Source organism: Alosa sapidissima, chromosome 14 (genome assembly GCF_018492685.1).
Source record: "Alosa sapidissima isolate fAloSap1 chromosome 14, fAloSap1.pri, whole genome shotgun sequence".
Lineage (NCBI taxonomy): Eukaryota > Metazoa > Chordata > Actinopteri > Clupeiformes > Clupeidae > Alosa > Alosa sapidissima.
The window spans coordinates 21,196,245-21,215,375 of NC_055970.1; the positions used below are offsets into that span (position 1 = coordinate 21,196,245).

The 19,131-nt window shown below is 43.1% G+C and overlaps 1 protein-coding gene across 4 annotated transcripts in view; it reads left to right on the forward strand.

The window, feature by feature from the left end:
* The window catches only part of phkb (phosphorylase kinase, beta), a 78,853-nt gene extending 60,700 nt beyond the window's left edge, over window positions 1-18,153 (forward strand). For 3 of the 4 annotated variants that reach the window (XM_042060886.1, XM_042060888.1, XM_042060889.1), the window contains 15 exons: window positions 1,220-1,303; window positions 3,229-3,333; window positions 3,600-3,682; window positions 3,787-3,877; window positions 7,345-7,403; window positions 7,895-8,057; window positions 8,266-8,347; window positions 9,303-9,360; window positions 9,747-9,837; window positions 13,978-14,174; window positions 14,400-14,534; window positions 14,992-15,121; window positions 15,771-15,878; window positions 16,027-16,167; window positions 17,332-18,153. In XM_042060886.1, coding sequence (XP_041916820.1) covers window positions 1,220-1,303; window positions 3,229-3,333; window positions 3,600-3,682; window positions 3,787-3,877; window positions 7,345-7,403; window positions 7,895-8,057; window positions 8,266-8,347; window positions 9,303-9,360; window positions 9,747-9,837; window positions 13,978-14,174; window positions 14,400-14,534; window positions 14,992-15,121; window positions 15,771-15,878; window positions 16,027-16,167; window positions 17,332-17,469 — 1,665 coding nt within the window. In that variant the 3' untranslated portion in view covers window positions 17,470-18,153. Of the gene's footprint in view, window positions 1-1,219; window positions 1,304-3,228; window positions 3,334-3,599; window positions 3,683-3,786; window positions 3,878-7,344; window positions 7,404-7,894; window positions 8,058-8,265; window positions 8,348-9,302; window positions 9,361-9,746; window positions 9,838-12,279; window positions 12,371-13,977; window positions 14,175-14,399; window positions 14,535-14,991; window positions 15,122-15,770; window positions 15,879-16,026; window positions 16,168-17,331 lie in introns of all 4 variants that reach the window. The other variant, XM_042060887.1, reaches the window with a different exon arrangement.
* Window positions 18,154-19,131: the final 978 nt, after the last annotated feature.

The window sequence follows — 19,131 nt, forward strand, 5'->3', positions numbered from 1 at the left end:
ACACACACACACACACACACACACTCTTCCTTGAGTCAGCTGGAGAAAGAGCCAGACCCCACAGATTAGAGGCCACAGAGCACACATCAGCAATGAGGGAATTAGATGAGCCGTTGGGAAATGCAAGTGGATTCAGCATGCTTTGCGGGTGTGTGTGTGTGTGTGTGTGTGTGTGTGTGTGTGTGTGTGTGTGTCTGTGTGTGTGTGTCTGTCTATGTGTGGGGCTGTAGGTGTGTCTGTGGTGCGTGTGTGTTTGTGACTGATTAATTTTTGCAAAATGAGGTTGGGTCTGGCTCATTGATCAGGCTCCTTTGTATTTCTCTCTTTCTCTCTCTCTCTTACTTTCATTTGTTCTTTATTCCTTTCTTTCTCTTTCTCTCTCTCTCTTTCTTTTGCACTTCTTTCTCTGTCTCATTCCCCCAATACCCCTTTACCTCCCCCCCCACTCACTGGCTTTTTCCATTTAACATTTCAAACGAAAATATGGAGCAGACTTACATATGAATGAGGGAAGCATGGGGAAGGTCACAGCCAAGGTCAGACTTCACAAGAACGTGGAGAAGCATGTGACTACACAGAGCTGCTGATGTGGCAACAGATCCGGGCCTCCTCTGGCCCAAATTCGTCCCGGTCCAGGCAGGATCTGGGTCAAAGCTGATCCAAAGTTGGCTGGGGGGGATTAGGCCTGAGTGTCTAATGTACGTTCCTCTGCCTGCTGCTGCCTGCCTGAAGCCTGATGAAGGGTGATGAAGGAGAACTCAAGTTTTACTTCTCTGCACAGGAACCTCATAGAACTTTGTAGAGTTTCCGTATTGAAAACAGCATGAGAGGGTTTTGTGTGTGTCTAGGTGTGTGTGTATGTGTGTAGGTGGATGATAGAGCTTTATGGTCATAGAGCTTGATGTTTGCCTGCTGCTGTGTGTGTGTGTGTGTGTGTGTGTGTGTGTGTGTGTGTGTGTGTGTGTGTGTGTGTGTGTGTGTGCACGCACAGAGGCCAGACTCTTCTCCATGCACCTCTCCATGGTTCTGAACTGCTGGAGAACCAAATTCCTGCTGTGCCTGTTTACTGTTGCAGACTGAGAAGAAGACAAGTGAGGCATATGAATACGTTTCCTCTTTCTGTGTGTGTGTGTGTGTGTGTGTGTGTGTGTGTGTGTGTGTGTGTGTGTGTGTGTGTGTGTGTGTGTGTGTGTGTGTGTCTGTCTGTCTGTGCTCCTAGGCTTACCGCTTCTTGGCCATCAACAACAAGCTTGGTTTGAGTGGCCGCCCTGAGAGACCGGTGGGCTGCCTTGGTACCTGCAAGGTAAGTCAATTCTTTGTACACACACACTTTATTAGGGCTGTCACTTTTGTGAAAAAATCCTGTTCGATTCTTGAGACATAATTGTTCATTGAATCGATTGTAAAATCGATTTTTCATGTCAAAAGACATGAAATAATTTTCAACGGCAAATATAGGCCAATCCACGAACAACTAACAGGCATTAGGACGAACGTAAAGGGGGCGCTTGAAGACGCACAAGCCAGCAATATTTCTGATGATTTCTTGGCGTGAAGTTTCGTGCACAATGACAAACAGGAGTGCAACATTCTCGAAAAACAATGAGCAGAGTGGACTGTCATAACATCAGTGAAAAACATTACTGCAGGCTTCAACGTGGCTGCGTTTACAATTAGAAATGTCAAACAAATTTCGCCTACGTAGAACTCACGACTGCACAGTTTGCATACCGCTTTGTCCTTCTCCATAGTTTGATATACCCAAACCCCGAAGTGCTTCCATATCGAACTCCTCAAGTTATTAGGGCCTATCACTCGTCTCTCTCATGTTGCACAGGTTAATCGTGTTGTCCTCAATTTTTTGGCAAAACACCAGCAGCACAGCAGCCGATTGAAACAGCTGTTTCCGGTGCGTAAAATTGGTGGGAATTTTCTTTTTTAGCTTTCGCAATGCTTACTGCACTTCGGAATTCTTTGTTATTTTTCTGCTTGTTTGTGAGTTTTGTTACATCTAGATTTTTTATTTGTTTAATTCGTTTAAAATGAATAGTGTACATATTTGGTTAAATTCAATTCCCTATTTTAGTTTTCGAAACTTGTGTTGGTTGGTCCAATTGATTGTGCAATCGATTTTCGAACGTAAAGTGACAGCCCTACACTTTATGTATACGAACATATACATACATACATACATACATACATACACACACACACACACACACACACACACACACACACACACACACACACACAGAGACTTACATGCAGACCATTTATAAAGACATTACACATCATTTTGGGTATGTACAGTACAGTATATGAACCATGAAACATTAGCACTGATCACTCCCATTGTCATACATACAAGCACACATTAAATACATGCGCACACATACACACACACACACTACACACTAAATACACTACAGTGTACACATAGTGCTGTTTCTCACTAGCAGGCTACAGCCCTTTGGAGACTCCTGAGTGGTTTTATAGTTCCCTCTACAGCAGTGTGTGGCTACTAGGAACCGTCCATAAGCTACTTTAACACACTTCCTCACCATCCTCCTGGCCACACACCGTACAATGTTATATGACCACAGGGAACCATTGTGCTGCTTTTCTACCCAAATGCTCCCACAGCTAGCACACCCGGTACATCACACTTTAGAGGTGCTATAGTAGTTCCAGATGGCTTTTGGCTTGATGCAGTGGTAATGATAATTCTCTCATTTGTGTTGCGTTGCTTTCTGTAACGACCTCAGATGGTGAGATTAAACATTTACCTTGAGATTTGTCGCCGCTGATTGGTATGCTAAGTACCGGCTGGTGTTTGATCTGCTTTGGAAGTCAGCTATTAAACGAGCTGATTGTTTCGGCAAACAGAGGTGGCAGCATGGCCGAGTAGATGAGCCTGGCCCATCATCCCCCTTAAAACAGCACCTCAGCAAATGCCCATTTACAGAGATTTACCTGCCAGGAGCAATCATCATCATGTGTGTGTGTGTGTGTGGGTGTGGGTGTGGGTGTGCGAGTGCGTGCGTGTGTGTTTATCAGAACCAGTTTTTATAGTCATTAGTGCAAAATGGTGTGTGCATGCATTTTGGACGTGTGTGTGTGTATGACTTATTTTACGACCTGTCCAAGGTAATGTATAAGGCTGCAGCTCAATGTCATCCATCTTGTGTTGTACGCATGGGATAATGAACTATGTCTGCCCTCCCATAGACATATCGCATCCTGGGAAAGACTGTGGTGTGCTACCCCATCGTCTTTGATCTAAGCGATTTCTACCTGTCCCAAGACGTCATGTTACTGATCGATGACATCAAGGTGAGCAGACTCGTTTGAGTGTATTCGCTCTGAGGCACTCGGCTTTAAACTATGGCATGTTTTAGTTAATACAGCAATGCATAAATTGAATTGTTGTCATGTGGTAGGTCTGATTCCATAAAGCCAGATGATTTAAACTCATGGTTCAGCTATAGTAAAGTGGTTTTTAAAGTGGTGTGTGTGTGTGTGTGTGTGTGTGTGTGTGTGTGTGTGTGTGTGTGTGTGCGCATGTGGGTGTGTGTGGGTGCACATGCATTTGAGTGCAGAACACACTGCAGTTCATCAAGCAGTGCTGGAAGATGCAGGGCCGACCCCTCTTCCTGGTCCTGATCAGGGAGGACAACATCAAGTGAGTCTTAGGAACACACATATAACACGGTATAACACACAAGCTCCATTTGACAGTGCTGAGGTTATAATATTTGTCTTAGTATGTTCATTGTTTTCCACCAGGGGGAGCCGTTTCAATCCCATTCTGGACATGCTGGCATCGTTTAAGAAGGGGAACATTGGAGGGGTCAAAGTTCATGTGGATAGACTTCAGGTAAATACAGTTTTCATTTTCTCTGATATTTAGTGAATATTTAATGTGTTTTAGAACCTATTCACATATACTCTGCTGAAGATTTTACCACATACAAATTACATCCTCAATCTTTTTTAAAAGTAACTGAACTGAAACAACAACGTGTGAGTTTGAAATATAATACAGGGCTCTCAAGTTTTGAGGACAGGCAAAAGTGACATTCCCCGTCGACAATTCCCCCCCCAACCCCCGCCCCCCGTCTGAGTTTTACTTTTTGTTGTTGTTATTAATATGCCTTCAGATGTTGGGGCAGCCGTGGCCCACTGGTTAGCACTCTGGACTTGTAACCGGAGGGTTGCCGGTTCGAGCCCTGACCAGTGGGCCGCGGCTGAAGTGCCCTTGAGCAAGGCACCTAACCCGTCACTGCTCCCCGAGCGCCGCCGTTGAAGCAGGCAGCTCACTGCGCCGGGATTAGTGTGTGCTTCACCTCACTGTGTGTTCATTGTGTGCTGTTTGTGTTTCACTAATTCACCGATTGGGTTAAATGCAGAGACCAAATTTCCCTCACGGGATCAAAAAAGTATATATACTTATACTATATGTTCCAGTGTAACAGAGGTCAATTTGTCACAGCCTTTTGCTCACAATTGCCTTTTGCAGCAATGTGCCTTTTGCAGCAATTTGCTCACAGCCCTCGAACCCGCCACCTCAACACACCGGCATGGGAGTCGAGCGCTCTAACCACTGAGCTAAAAGCCCAAGCTTCCAACTCAGCGGTTAGAGCCGTTCTTAAGGTTAGGGGTGTGAGGATTTACACGCGCAACTAGCATCACCAGCTAGCATACACCAGCCCCAGGTCAGTTAACAGTTGATCCAATATTAGTTGTGCAGAAATATAGCCCCATCTTATACACACCAATTGAATTGAAATAGAAATTGTAAAGATTTGTATTTTTTGTAATTATTCCATATTTAGTGTAGTCATATCAGAACCTGAAGTAGCCTACAATCCAAACGCAAGCATGACACTTCAGAGTATTACCTTTCATTTGAGGCCAAGATTATGCTTATAAGGGGTTCATATGTAGCCTAGAAATCTAGATGCACCCTAGCGGCGGCAAATTCATTTGCTCAGCCTGTACGTCTAGTATCAAACCATAGGGATTTCTATTGGCTGACGCCGTGGACGTCATCCAATCACAGCGCTCTATTTTGTTAGAGAGTCTTAAGGCGGGCTTAACAGGATAACGACAGTCCTGCGAAGGTGAACAACAAGGAAGGTGGCTATGGCGAACGAAGAGCGGTTGTTTGAATCGGCGTTGGCGTCAACTTTGGAGGAGTTGGACTTTTTTTTTTTTTGAAAGTTGAGCAACACAATGCACTTAAGTCATTCCTTTCAAAGAAGGATGTATTTGCCGTTGCCGACCGGATACGGATATGGTCGTAGCGCTGGCCTATTGCATGCCTAGGCAGTTTGAAAGACAATTCTCTACCCGCCCCTTGGATTAAGCGAGGTGAATGGTTCGATTCCAGACTATACATTTCAATGATATAGGATGGCCCGCCAGGCTAGTTCATATGCAGTAAGCATTTGATTGCCAGTATGCCTTTTGGATAACCCAAAGTCCTATGGGGAGTTTTCATAGGGCATTTTACAAAACGCATGAGCATATAATGGTCTAAAGTACTCATGTTGTCATTCTATATGAATCTACTTTTGCACACAGCATGACAAGACCTAATGCTAGGACTCAAGTCATATCAAGTCAAGACCTAGAGGGCTGAAATGTGGTCAGTTCAAAGATGCTAGTTATCCGGTAGAACAAGAAAAGAAAAATCTAGCCTTTGTAACTTTGTGTCAGTACATCACACAGTTATTCTAATTGTTTTCCAACAGTGTCTCAGCTTTCCAAAAGAGAGCAGGCATTTGATTATTGGCTACAGTATGTAGGAGAAATCCCCTCCTAAGTCAAAATCGGGCAAAAGTATAATTTATAATTGCTCAGATTTGCAAAAGAAAAGATTTGACACATGGCACTGACAATTCAATAATGGGCCTTTTCACCACCTCTGAGCATCCACTAACCTGGACCTTTTAGGGGGCTTTCCTCTCAGGGTGAATGAGAGGATGCTTAATTGCTTTTTGCCCGACATTTTTGAACACAGATGCAATGATTAATGCATCCATGGCCAGGATATAATTGTATAATATGACATGATTTTAAAAGTGACCTATAACAATAGGCTATGCAATACACTTTCTATTTGGAGAGAGAGATGTTAGAATGCGACAATATGTCAGTCATCGTGTGAACGAAAGTAGGCTATGACTAGGCATAGGCTACTTGTTCTGAGCAAGTGTTGTCAATGCAGCCTGTGGAACTGTTGGCTAAGTTACAGACAGTCATAGAATATTTCTATGACAGACAGTCATGAACAACTGATGCTAATTATCTGGGAAACATTCTCTAGCAGCAGTCACGTTGTCATTGTTTGTGTCAAACAAGTTGTGGATTTGTTGTAACATTAAAAGATGACTTACTCTGTGCTGAAACCATGAACTTATGCTCGAAGCTTCAAGGTGAACAAAACTTGGAAAAAGTAGGCCTGGGTAACAGGTTCACGTTCAATAATTCACGTTCAACAATTCCAGGATACGCGTTTTTTCATTGGTTGTTGCGTTAAATCTTACCCAGATACAATAGTGCTATTTTCTGATTGGCTATTGCGTAGCCCCTCTCGTTATTTTTGATTGGCTGATAAAGTGGCAGGCTCAACTCCAGGGGAGACGCGCTTGATTCCTGCCGGTTCCATAGTGAGAGCGGCGCGGTGGCAGCATATTAAATATATAAACTATATATCGTTTTTCTGCGTGAGAAATACAATGTGTGGTGGGAGAGCGTGACAAAAGACTGAAATGAGTGACTGTCACGCTCAATGCGTGACACTTGAGAGCCCTGTATAATATATAACTCTGTCTGTGTGTTTCGTGAAAGATAGAGTAAAGGTGATTTAAGGCCACACAAGTGCTGTCTGTGCTTTTTGTGCCGTGCTTAGACAGATAATGGTTAGAGTCCCCCCCCCCAGTCACAAAGCAAAGACTAGAAAAGAGAGAGAGATGATGATAAAGAGATTGAAGAGATTTCTGCCGGTCGCCTTCTGTGGCCTGAGTGGCCCTGTCTTTGCTTGCTGAGGATAAAAGTCGGCTGACTGGCAGGAGTCAGAGCCTGGCCTTTATCTTCCCTCCCCATCCCACTCTCTCTCTCTCTCTCTCTCTCTCTCTCTCACACACACATCCGTGTCTTTTTATTTCATGTCAGCCATCATTTGTGATTCTTCCTTTTTGTCTGTGTTTCCCTGTCATTGCTATTTGTCTGTCTGGCTCGCTCTCTCTGCCTCCTACTTTTTTACATACTGTGTCACTGGTGTTTTGGTTTGGTTTTGTTGTGATTCAATGACTTGACACTCTGTATGTGATCTTCTAGACTCTGATATCAGGGGCTGTGACTGAGCAACTGGACTTCCTGCGTGTGAACGAAGCGGAGTAAGCCATCTCTTTTGAACAGACGTACAGCCGTGTGTGTGTGTGTGTGTGTGTGTGTGTGTGTGTGTGTGTGTGTGTGTGTGTGTGTGTGTGTAAATAATATAACAACCATTGTTAATAGGAGAGCTGTTTATTGTGTGTTGTGCATTTACAGCTGGATTGAAGTTGCTTTAGATAGTAGTGTCAGTTTGCAGTGTCGAATCACTCGGTGAGTTGCACAGTTTTGAAAACGAATGTTAAGGGTTGTTTTAGGACATGTTTGTGCATGCCTGTTGCAGCCACTCTGAAGCAGTAAAGGCGATTCAAAACGAGTCAGAAAAGTCGAATCGTCAAAATTTCGGTGTCCACCACTCTAGTTCATCCAAAACAAACCAGAAAAGAGACTCAAAGTGCTAAATACCGGAATTTTCCTTTAAGTATGAAGCATTGGATATGAAATTGAAAGTTATGGTTTTGTGAGATTTAGATGATGCCCTATGCCCTCTTGCCAGGATCCCCGAGTTTAAGAGTTTTGAGGAGCTGGAGCTGCCCAAGCACTCCAAGGTGAAGCGTCAGACAAGCACGCCCAACGCCTCGGACCTGGAGCAACAGCCGGACATCAACATGGATGACTGGCGCCACAAATCTACCCAAGAGATCATGCAGAAATTCCATGTATGTCATCCTCTCTCTCTCTCTCTCTCTCTCTCTCTCTCTCTCTCTCTCTCTCTCTCTCTCTCTGTGTGTATGTCTGTTTGTTTGTTCCACGTTCCAGTATATTCCACGTTTGCAGTGTCAGACTGCATTTATCCAGTGGCCTTTTCCAGTGGCCATGCCTTCTATTGTGCATTTAGCGTTTCTCGGTTTGTTGTCCATCTCGCAGAACTGCGACTGCCTGACCAGTCAAGCCCAGCTGGCCAGCGTTCTCCTCCAGAAAGAAGGTCCACAGTTTATTGCTAATGATGGTACGTGACACCAGGATATATCAGGTCTTGAATAAATAAATTGTGAATAGAACTGTAATGTACATTTCCCATCTGTCCACCTCCAACATTTGAATTCTCCTTACACTATACATAGGGACACATAGGGACCCGATGATTCATAATTGCTGTTAGCCTTATGAACAGATCTACCTTAAAGGAACCATATGTAAGATTGTGGCCAAAACTGGTACTGCAATCACTTTTAAATTACTGTAGAGCGGTGTATCCCCTCCCCCTCCCCCCTGACTCGAGGTTGCCAACCCGGATGCCAAAACACTACTGACTTTGTGATTAGTAGATAGGTTGAGGGTGGCACATCAGGCCAAAACACAACATGACATGACAAAACACAACATCAACATCAGTTGAGGGCTGCAACTTCACTTTTGAAATGACAATATCCTGGCCGGACTACAGTTGTCAGTGATATAAGTATTTGAAATGAACATGATTTCTTAATGTCTAGTGACATATCAGGGCCATTTTATGATTAATTGAAATACATTTCTTATATACGGTTCCTTTAAGACTAGTCCTAAGGGTAACACATTTTGTAATGTGAAATTAGCTTGTGTATAGTTTTCAAACCAGTAACTTCTAAGTATGGTGAAAAACATTTTATTTAGCCCGTAGTTGATAGGCATGAGCTAAGGACCGCAGTGATTTTTACAAAGCTGAGGTTAAACAGAAGGCTGAGATGCTAGCTTGCCAATGAGGAGTATTGAACTAATGACTGGATTTTGGCCAGTAGCAACCATCCATGTCGAACTAGTATTGGCAGTTAATGACCTGGCTCAAAGTGTTGCGGAAAGAAGTAGTCCTCCCAACAAGTCAATTAGCCATAGAGTTGAAAGGAGTAGACTGAACATGAGCCATGTTCTTGTGCTGCATGAGTGGATTGCCGATGTTAACTCGCTCATCTGTGTGTCTGCAGAGAACCTAATGGACGAGCTGGAGAGGATCTATCGGAGAGCCGGGAGCAGGAAGCTTTGGTCAGAGTTCCTTTCCTGTACCCGTCGCTCGTTCCCCACTCTCTCTCACCCTCTCAACTGTCACTCTCACACATTGTCGCAAAACAAGTGCCATTGCCACAACACCACAATATGTTTTACTATGTGATTTAGCTTAGTAACATTTGAGATGACTAAGATGAATACTATCATTTCATTCATTCATCATCATTCATTTACAAAATGTTCAACTGCATGCTTGCATTGAAGGAAATGGAATCATACTAACCCTCCACCCACCCCGCACCACATGTTTGGTGTTTGTATCCACTGCAATCTCAGTTCTATGCCGGTATGATTACGAGCCCATACTTACCCCCTCCCTCCCTCCCTGCCTCACCCCCCCCCCCCCATCCCCTTTTGTTTAGGCTGGCGGTACGTTACGCTGCAGCCATAACCGAGAAGTTTGCCGGCTCTATAGCTCCTCATATCACAACCATATTGGTCAATGCCAAGCAGGTAAATAGGCAGCGTTGACTCGCGTGGGTCGCTGCATGTGCTTGGCCATTCTTCGTTAACACTCAGACATATCTCTGAGACACTGGGTTTGCCATTACATGGAGGAGAGGCTGCTTCACTCCTCCATCCTGGCAGCCATCCTTAAAGGGAGCTGATCCCCTTCCCACTCCCTTTCCTACTCACGCAATTCTCACGTTATTTTGTTGTTGTTGTTGTTGTTGTTGTTGTTTTGGCAGTCTTTCAGTGATTCAGTTTTATGTCTCACGTCCAGAAAGCTGATGGACCAAAGGGCAGTTTTAGAGCTCTTTTAATGATCCATAGTACCTCAAGGCCCATACAACAAAGGGCACTTATCTTATGGCTGAGTAGTGTGGCTGTCAAATAATTGAATCAATGTGATCAATGTGTTATCACAGTTGGCCTATTAATACGGTGAAATTCCATCCAAATAAGATTTTATTAATCAATTGGTAAATTCTGGTAGAATTAGCTTCATTACCATGTATTTAAGTTTTTCAAAGGGGAACAAAGTAGCATTGTTCTCAGATGAGTCATTGGTGGAAGTAGTGTTGTGTTTGGCCATAACATGAAACAGGCATGTGATTTGCACACATATGGCTGGCAATTTGTTAACCTGTTTCTATGGCACACTACAGTAGCATTTGATGATGAGACTAAATCTGAATATGAATCTAAATGTGACACATGTGTACACAACAACTCAAGGTTCCTGTCATGTGCCCTCCAGCACTCAGGACAGTCATGATATGAGATTGTTTTTGGATACTAGCAGTGTAATCAGTGTACAAATACATATACCGGTACATATACATGTGCATAGCTCTTTACAACATTTGCTTATCAAGGTAGTTGCACACAAGCAACAGGGCTTCAATCGTCCAGTCATTTTTTTTTTTCATGTATTGATAGCATTCAAAAATGTTATCCATTTGGGATTTCATTTTTATGAATTAATTCCATTCCTCTTGACGGCCATAATCAAATAAATTAATTCAATAGTGACATGACAATTAGAAATCCTATTGGTCCAGCAACACTGGTTCGATAATAATTTTGTGTCAGGTTAATGTTTTATGTTCTTAGTATGTTGTTGTGGCTTTTCACTTCTTTCCTTCCTCACAGCCTGTCCTCTGTGTTGCCTTCACATGTGTGCAGCTGTTAATTAGTATGCGTAAAGTCCATTTAATGGCTCTCTCTCACTCTCTCTCTCGCTCTCTCTATCTCGCTCTCTCGCTCGCTCTCTGAGGATTCCATTTGTTAACGAAAGATAATTCCAGATGGCCATTCATGCAGATCATAAATTAGTGAACATTAAAATATGTCCACCACAGACCTATTTAAGAGGGACAATATTTATGTGGGGGAAAAAAAAATAATTGCCCAAGTCAAGGAAAAGTGGCTCGCAGCAGCTTTTGAATTCCCAAAGCAGTTTTGTCATTCCGAGAGACAGCCTCTCCTGATGGGCAGAGTATTCTCCTGAGAAGGAGACCTGAAATACTAACGACTTCTGTTTGTCTGGGGAGGAACTGCACTGTTCATTTGCATGAGCTGTCTCCCTGTGGTTAAGGACGTATCAGGGGAGGTTTTTGGTTTGTTTGTTTGTTTCCTCTTTACATTCAGCCAAGTCGGTGTGAAAGTTCAGAAGGTTTCTTTCTTTCTTTCCATTTCTGAGACAGTAATAACATTTACGGTAATGTACTGCACTGCTCAAGACCGACATGTTAAACTCAATTTTTGAAAGCATTAAGGCACACACTGACCAGATACGATCTCATAAACTGGACCAGTCACACAAAGCACACCAGCAGACCTTTCTTGTAAATTGTAAAAATCGTAAATCAGGTTTATAAACCAAGTATACTTGCGCATACAAGGGACACACTGACTGGTCTCTGCATTTATCCCATCTGTGAGTTAGTGAAACACACAGAGCACACAGTGAGGTGAAGTACACAGTGAGGTGAAGCACACACTAACCCGAAGTAGTGAGCTGCCTTGCTACAGTGGCGCACAGGGAGCAGTGAGGGGTTAGGTGCCTTGCTCAAGGGCGCTTCAGCCGTGGATGTGGGCATGGGAGAGCAGTGCTCAACCACTTCCCCCGCCCACATTTTTCCTACTGGTCGGGGATCGAACCGGCAACCCTTCGGTTTCAAGCCCGAAGCCCTAACCAGTAGGCCACGGCTGCCCCATCAGTAGGCCATGGCTGCCCTGTCGTAGTGCCCGTATAACATACATTTGTTTGATTTGAACAATCCCTACTGTTTCATGTTGCTGTAACCACACTCACAAATACATGCATAAGCAGATCCAATTTGATGTGAATAATATTGATCTTATTTTTATTTGGCTTTGTCTAACATCCTTGCCCCCAGGTAGTGTTTGTACCCTCTTTGAGTATCTATTTATGTGTTTGTTTGCCAGGTCTGTTGTGCGATTGGCGGCCAGTCTCTTAACTAAACTAGTGGACAGCCTTGCCCCCAGTATTACTAGTGTTTTAGTACATAGCAAGCAGGTGAGTACTATCACTAAGAATGGGGCAAATCTTTTAATTGACTTTAACTAATTGACCCAAAATTCAATGCATTTTATACAATAGGCTTTATGAGATGATGTATTTTAATGTTCACTGATCATTGCAGTCAATTGCAGATGTTTTTTAGCACTCAAACAGTATGAATGTAACCACTGTGTCCAGTGGCTTGAGAGAGGTTCATCTTCCTATTGGTCAAAAGTAGATGTTGTGCTTGCTTTCATGACATAGCTCACCTATTGTGCTGTAGCCTTGCGGCTAAGCTAAACTTTTCGCTCTCGTTCTCTCATCTCTGGTGCCGCTAACACTTTGTGATGTTTGACAGCCCTTCGGCTTGCCTTGCAGTAACAAGAATGAGGCAGCTTTAAGGAACACACCAACAGTTAGAGTTAGATGAGATGATAGATACCCTTCTTGTCTCTGTGCGTGCAACTATGTATGATGCACCCACGTTAGCCTAGCTTAGCATAGCTAATTGAGGTGGTTGGAACCAACTAGCCAATAGTTCCCAAAAGCGACAAAAGAACTTCCCATTTACATGCTGTGACTTGTAGTTGCAATATGTACAAATACCATGTGAAAAATGAGACACAGGAACTATATTCTCATTCAGGTGAAGCACTACTACAGTACTTGGGCGGAGTGATTTGCATGCAGCACATGAAAAGCCCTGTTATTACTTGTGCAAATCCGAAGTAGCAGAGATTAGAAGGGTATATATCATCTTATCTAATTCTGGGGAAGATGACGAGTAAGCTAATTTCCCAAAATGTTGGTGTGTTCCTTTATTTGTTGTTTGGTGTTGTTGGAATTATTTAACAGTATTAAATCCTACCAGTTACCCCACCTCTTTTCTCAATGTCACCCATTGCCACCACCCACTGATCCTGGGTGTACCCAAGTGTTATTGTGGCATTATAGCTCAGAACCTAGTGGCATGAATCTGCATATAGATTGTTGCTCAGGAGTGTGATTGCAGATTTGAGGTGGAGACAGTTCATCAGCTTTATAAAACAGCAGGCTGCCTTGCTAGGGATGCTAGGGATAGCCTGCACCCTTTGCCACTATTCATTTTCTGAAATGGGCTGCTGCTTACTCACATGAGCTACATGGAAGTAATGGACCCCAAGGTGGAGAAAGAACATGGATGAATGTTCTACCTAGCAGACAGACGAGAAATCTGTTAACAGGCCCAAGAGAACAAGAAGACTTGGCTCCTTAATTGAGTATCAATGAACAAAGTCTTCCTTTGTGTCTCATGCTGTTCAACAGAAAAACATGACCTTATTCTGATATGGAGTAAAGGTAGATTGTGGAGAAACTAGTGTCCTCTAACATAAGGGTGTCCATTTTCTCTAAAGTAGCAAGAACATGATAGTCCAAATCACTTAGTTATAAAATATACACTGGTCATGCTTAAGGAGATGTGAGAAGGAGATGTGAGTCCTTCAAATGTCTGGCCACCAGGAGAATTCCTGCCCAAGAATGAGGCCCCTACTAGTACTATGTACTGTGAATGCACTGCAACAAATTAACAGGTGTTTGTTTGGGGTGATGGGGCACCTGTTGTGGGGTGCTACTCTCGTCAGGTCACGCTGGGGCTCTTTGGGCAAGAGGAGGAGGTGATCTCCAACCCGCTGTCCCCTGGGGTCATCAAGGGCATCATCTACAGTAAGTGCTGCCAGGAGCGTGAGGCAGTGCTGCAGCAGGAGCTGGTCATCCACATCGGCTGGATCATCTCCAACAACCCGGAGCTCTTCCACGGCATGCTCAAGATCCGCATCGGGTGAGCAGGCGCCTGTTGTGTCTTCAGCCTGTGCAGATCGCCTCTTGTGTTTTGTGTAGCACTTTTTGCTAATAACATGATAGCAAACATATCACAATATGGATAGCCATCTGTGTTTTCGGTAGCGCTTGTCACCACTACATGATGCCAGAAACATCACAAAGTGGCACATACTATTCACACTCTAATGAGATCTAATATGCAGTGTGTTTGAACTTGTCCCAGGTGGATTGTTCAGGCTATGAAGCACGAGTTGAAGATCCGTGCCGGAGACATGGCAACTCAGGACATCTACCAGATGTCCCCCAGTGAGGTCAAACAGCTGCTTCTGGACGTGCTCCAGCCGCAGCACACCAGCCGGTAACTCACTGACCAAAACCATCTTCTACACACATGCTTCCATGTCATGTCAGTGAAAGGTTATCAGAGCCTAGCTCCAGCAGCTTGAAGAAGTGATTCTCCAGGGTTAAGGCCCTTTCACACCAAGCCTCAGATCTCTAAGTTTTTAAATCAAAACGTCAAGGCACGGCACCTTATGGCTACTGGAAGTATGTCACACATGTATATATTTTTTCTAGTGTTCATGAGCTGAGACCACATATGGTATAGATTATGTAGCCTATTAGGCAACTTTATAACTGCCACTTTATGACTACCTAAAACCATTTTAATTAACAAGCAGTGTCATTGATGCAGTTAAAAATGGCCCTCTGGCCTATTTCATCAGCCTGTATATAAAATTCCACGGCCCACAGGTTCAGAACCACTTTTTATTTAATAAAATCATCATTTGTGTGTGTGTGTGTGTGCATTGTAGGTCTTGGTTGCACAGGCGTCAAATCGATGGCGCTCTTAACCGCACCCCACTGGGATTCTATGACCGCGTGTGGCAGATCCTCGAGAGGACTCGCAATGGCATCATGGTGGCCGGAGTCCAGCTCCCTCAGGTAGTGGTCAGCTCATCTGGGGGCATGGGTCTCCTGTCATGGGCAGCTATACTCTGCTATAAACTGATCTTTAATGCAGCCTGTGTGTATACAGTACATACAGCTTGTGAATCAGGAGATGTGTGGAAGGGAGGAAGTGCTGTTGAAGCTGGTTATTAAAATGGCAATCGCAGTAGCAGCGATGCTTTGTTTATGTTTATGTTTACATTTAATAACAGACACTTTTGTCCAAAATAACGTACATATATGTTAACCAAGGACCAAACGAAACACACCAAAGAGGTAGCTCACCTCTCCCTTCAGTATTGCCAGATAATTTTGGGCTGCCTACAGAGAGCGTTTTTTTTTTTTTACAGTGAACTCACAGAATGGGTAGGTAGCAGTCGTGAGGAGACGATTACTGAATGTGGCAAAACATTTTATGGGCTTGAAATTGCGTACGATCGCCGACTGCACCTTTAACATTATCAGAAGTTTTTTTTTTTTTTCATTCCGAAAGTAGCCAGTAGTAGAGCAGGCTAGAGTTCATGTGTCAAAAAGTACCACAAGGTAACATTTTCAGCCCTTTGGTAGAAGTATACATTTGTATACTGTAGGCTTGTTTGGAAAGATTCAGAGTCAGTGGACCTTGTATGCTCTCATTTTGTAGCAACCCACGCTGTCGGACATGACCATGTATGAGATGAACTTCTCCTTGCTTGTGGAGGACATGCTGAAGAACATTGTGTTACCTGAATACAGGCAAATTATTGTGGAGGTAAGAGCATTTATTTGACGGCTCGTTATATTTTTTACTTTAATTTGGTCTGAGGTGGCTGACCACTCAAGTAGACAAATTTGTGTAAGACATATGTTTTTATGTAATTACTGTAAAAAAAACTAAAGAGGTCAACTTTGTGTTGCAGCTTCTGATGGTTGTCTCCATTGTGCTGGAGAGAAACCCTGAACTGGAGTTCCAGGAGACTGTGGATCTGGACCGCCTTGTCAAAGAGGCTTTCGCCGACTTCCAATGTGACCGCAGCAAGCATGAAGGGGCAGAGAAGCAGGTGTGCACTTCTCTGGGCATAGGGGCTCTCTCTCAGCTACCCCGTAATTTCTAACAGGGACTAGCAGCCTATTTAACTTGAATCTTGAATTTTCCCTTGGGGATCAATAAAGTATCTATCTATCTAACTCATTTACCAATAGATACAATTTAACATCAGAGCAAAAGGAATAAAAGCTCAGGGGGCTATGTGTATACAATGAGACATTCAAATTCACCCAATAGTGTTACCAACTTCTGTAGGATTTTGCTTATTTTCAAATGCCACTGCACCTTTTTTAGGTTGAATTTCAATCTGTTTAACATTGCTCAGGTCTCAGGCACTATAGAGGGCTCTGAGTCAGTTCCAGCACATAAAGTGAAAGTGAGTTGTTCCAGTTAGCCAAAGATTGTATATGGCGGAGCAAGATAGTTCATCAGGAGCCACTTCCGGGATCCCGGATCGCACGAGGGGAGGTCAAAATCCCCCTTCATGCAGTGCAGAGGCAGCGACTGCTCCATTGAAGTCTATGGCCATAGCTCAGCTCTTTCACCACATGCTAAGGTTCTATAGAGTTAGGAATGTGAATTTTGGGCACGTTTTTATGATCCTCATCAACTCATCAATATGTCACACAATACGCCTCTTTATGCAGACAGGATTCGATTCCCATTTCGTGCTCATAGACATGAATTACGACGAACTATCTTGCTCCGCCGTATAGAATCTTTGATTTAGCCTATAGCTTCCTTTTTTTGCGCTTTGGGTTGCACTTTGTGCATGTTAAATGCGCTATACTAAATAAAACTGACTTGACTTGACTTTTAACTATAGGCTAGCTACAGGCTAACTGGAATAGCCCACTCCTAGTGAATTAAGATAAGCTAGGTTAACAGTGTCAAACTGGGTTATTACACACACACAGAAGTGAAGGGTATGTATTGGGCAATTCCACGCAAAACTGTCACGTCCATAACGCCAACTAAATATCATGGCATTGTGTTGCCGTTATGGATGTGACATTTTTGCATGGAATTGCCCCATTCTCTTATCTCATTCTGGGGTAGACGACAAATAAGCTAATTTCTCAAAAGTTGGCATATTCCTTCAATAAGAAAGCATTTGGATATGCCATTGTTCCTCTTGAGCCCTGTTGTTTTTTCTCTCTCCTTCTCTTTCCTGCAGGATGACATGGAGGTCTTCTACAACACACCGGCCTTAGGCACGAGAGGCACCTCCAGCTATCTGACTAAGGCTGTTATGATCCAGCTGCTTCAGGGCGAGGTTAAACCCAGCAAGGATGACCCTTGTTCCGTCAGCTGAACACGTAGACATTTACACTAACCCCTGTAGGTGGTTAATAGGCCTACCCTGTTAGCTTTAGTGTGATTAAAAAAGGGCTTTAAGCAATGCTGCTTTAGGCAGTCTTTAAGCTATCAGAAACTTTGTGTATGATGCATAACATTCAGAGACGTGATGGAATATGCAGGATACATCGAACTTCAACAAATAAATGGCTGCGTATTAATGTGAGGGTTGATTGTTACTCAATAGATAGATTGTTACTCTCCAGTGAGTTCTTGTGTTTTTTTTCTCGTGTCTGAATAGTGAAAATCCTATCACAGCATATTCACCTACTGGCATGCCACCGCATGCAGTAAGTAAAGCATGGAGTAACTTCTGTGTTGTGTAACTGATGTTCCTTTAGTTTTTAACCTGCCATCTTAGTGTTAGCTTTTGCCACACTTTGCCTTCATTTGACAACTTCACTGTGAGTAATATGTGTTAATGCAAATATACTTTACAAGAAGAGAACTGCAGATTGTGCTGATAGCACAGTCTACTACTGTTTAGATGAATGTTGATCTTTAGTTCTTATTACCATTGTTTGTGGGTGATCCCTTTCTTATAATAATTGCTTTGACAAGCAATATTTTCACAGCTTCGGATTTCAGTCATCGGATTATGTTTTGTTTGAAAGAAAAAATAAACAGTCAGTGTAATTTACAGTGTGATCCTGCCATTGAATGTGACTTACAGGCCCCTCCAAACACATCCACACATCAGTCCAGTTCTGGAAATTATATGCTTAGAGCATCCATTTATGAAAGTCATAGCCAATCAGCTGGATCATGGACCTCAATATTCAGAGGTGCATTCAAATTCCTTGAACAGAAGCAAATATTCGAGTCGAACATGTTTGTCTGAACAAATACATTTGAACAATTATGTGTAAACATTCCATCTCAACAGTAACTCTCCTTCCAACTCCCAACATGTTCACGGAGAACTACCTCCTGAAATTGCTTGCGGGTGTTTGCAAACGTTCGTGGAAAACTCAAGGCAAGCAGAAAGCTGTTCGCAAACGTTCGCCTATGATTGCAAATTTGAACGCACCTCAGGTTTATGTCAGGTTTTTGGCTGAGGCTATAGGCTATGACATAACATAATTGTGTTCAGTACGGATAAGGTCACTTTTAATATGCACCATTCATGTGAATGACTAAGTGATAGTATTTTTTCCACATTGACTTTGAAACCTTTGTTGGGCTTTGGTCAATTAATGTATTTCAAATTCCTTTCTCTTTTGTTTTACTTCCCTGGTAAACATGATTAAATCCAACGCATTAGGCAGAAATGAGTGCACTTGCTCCTCTGCCAGTGTAATGAAGGTGATTGAGGATTTAATCTTGGTTCATCTCATATGAAAGTAATACCATGCCATAAAAGTTAATTGGGTGTCTTTGCTTGGCAGGAGTCAAGCGGGTTTAATAGCTAATCTATCTTTAGCCTGGGGATGTCAGAGTATCTTCTTTTATTTCTTCTCTCTTTATTTCCTTTCAGTCACACTACATCCCTTTCTCTCACTCAGTCTATAGCCAATCCTGCTCAGCCCATCTGGTTCTGTGTGTATATTACCTAGCATGTTGATCTGCGCTGATATTCTGTGTGTAATAAACACAAAAAGAGGTCCAAAACAACAGT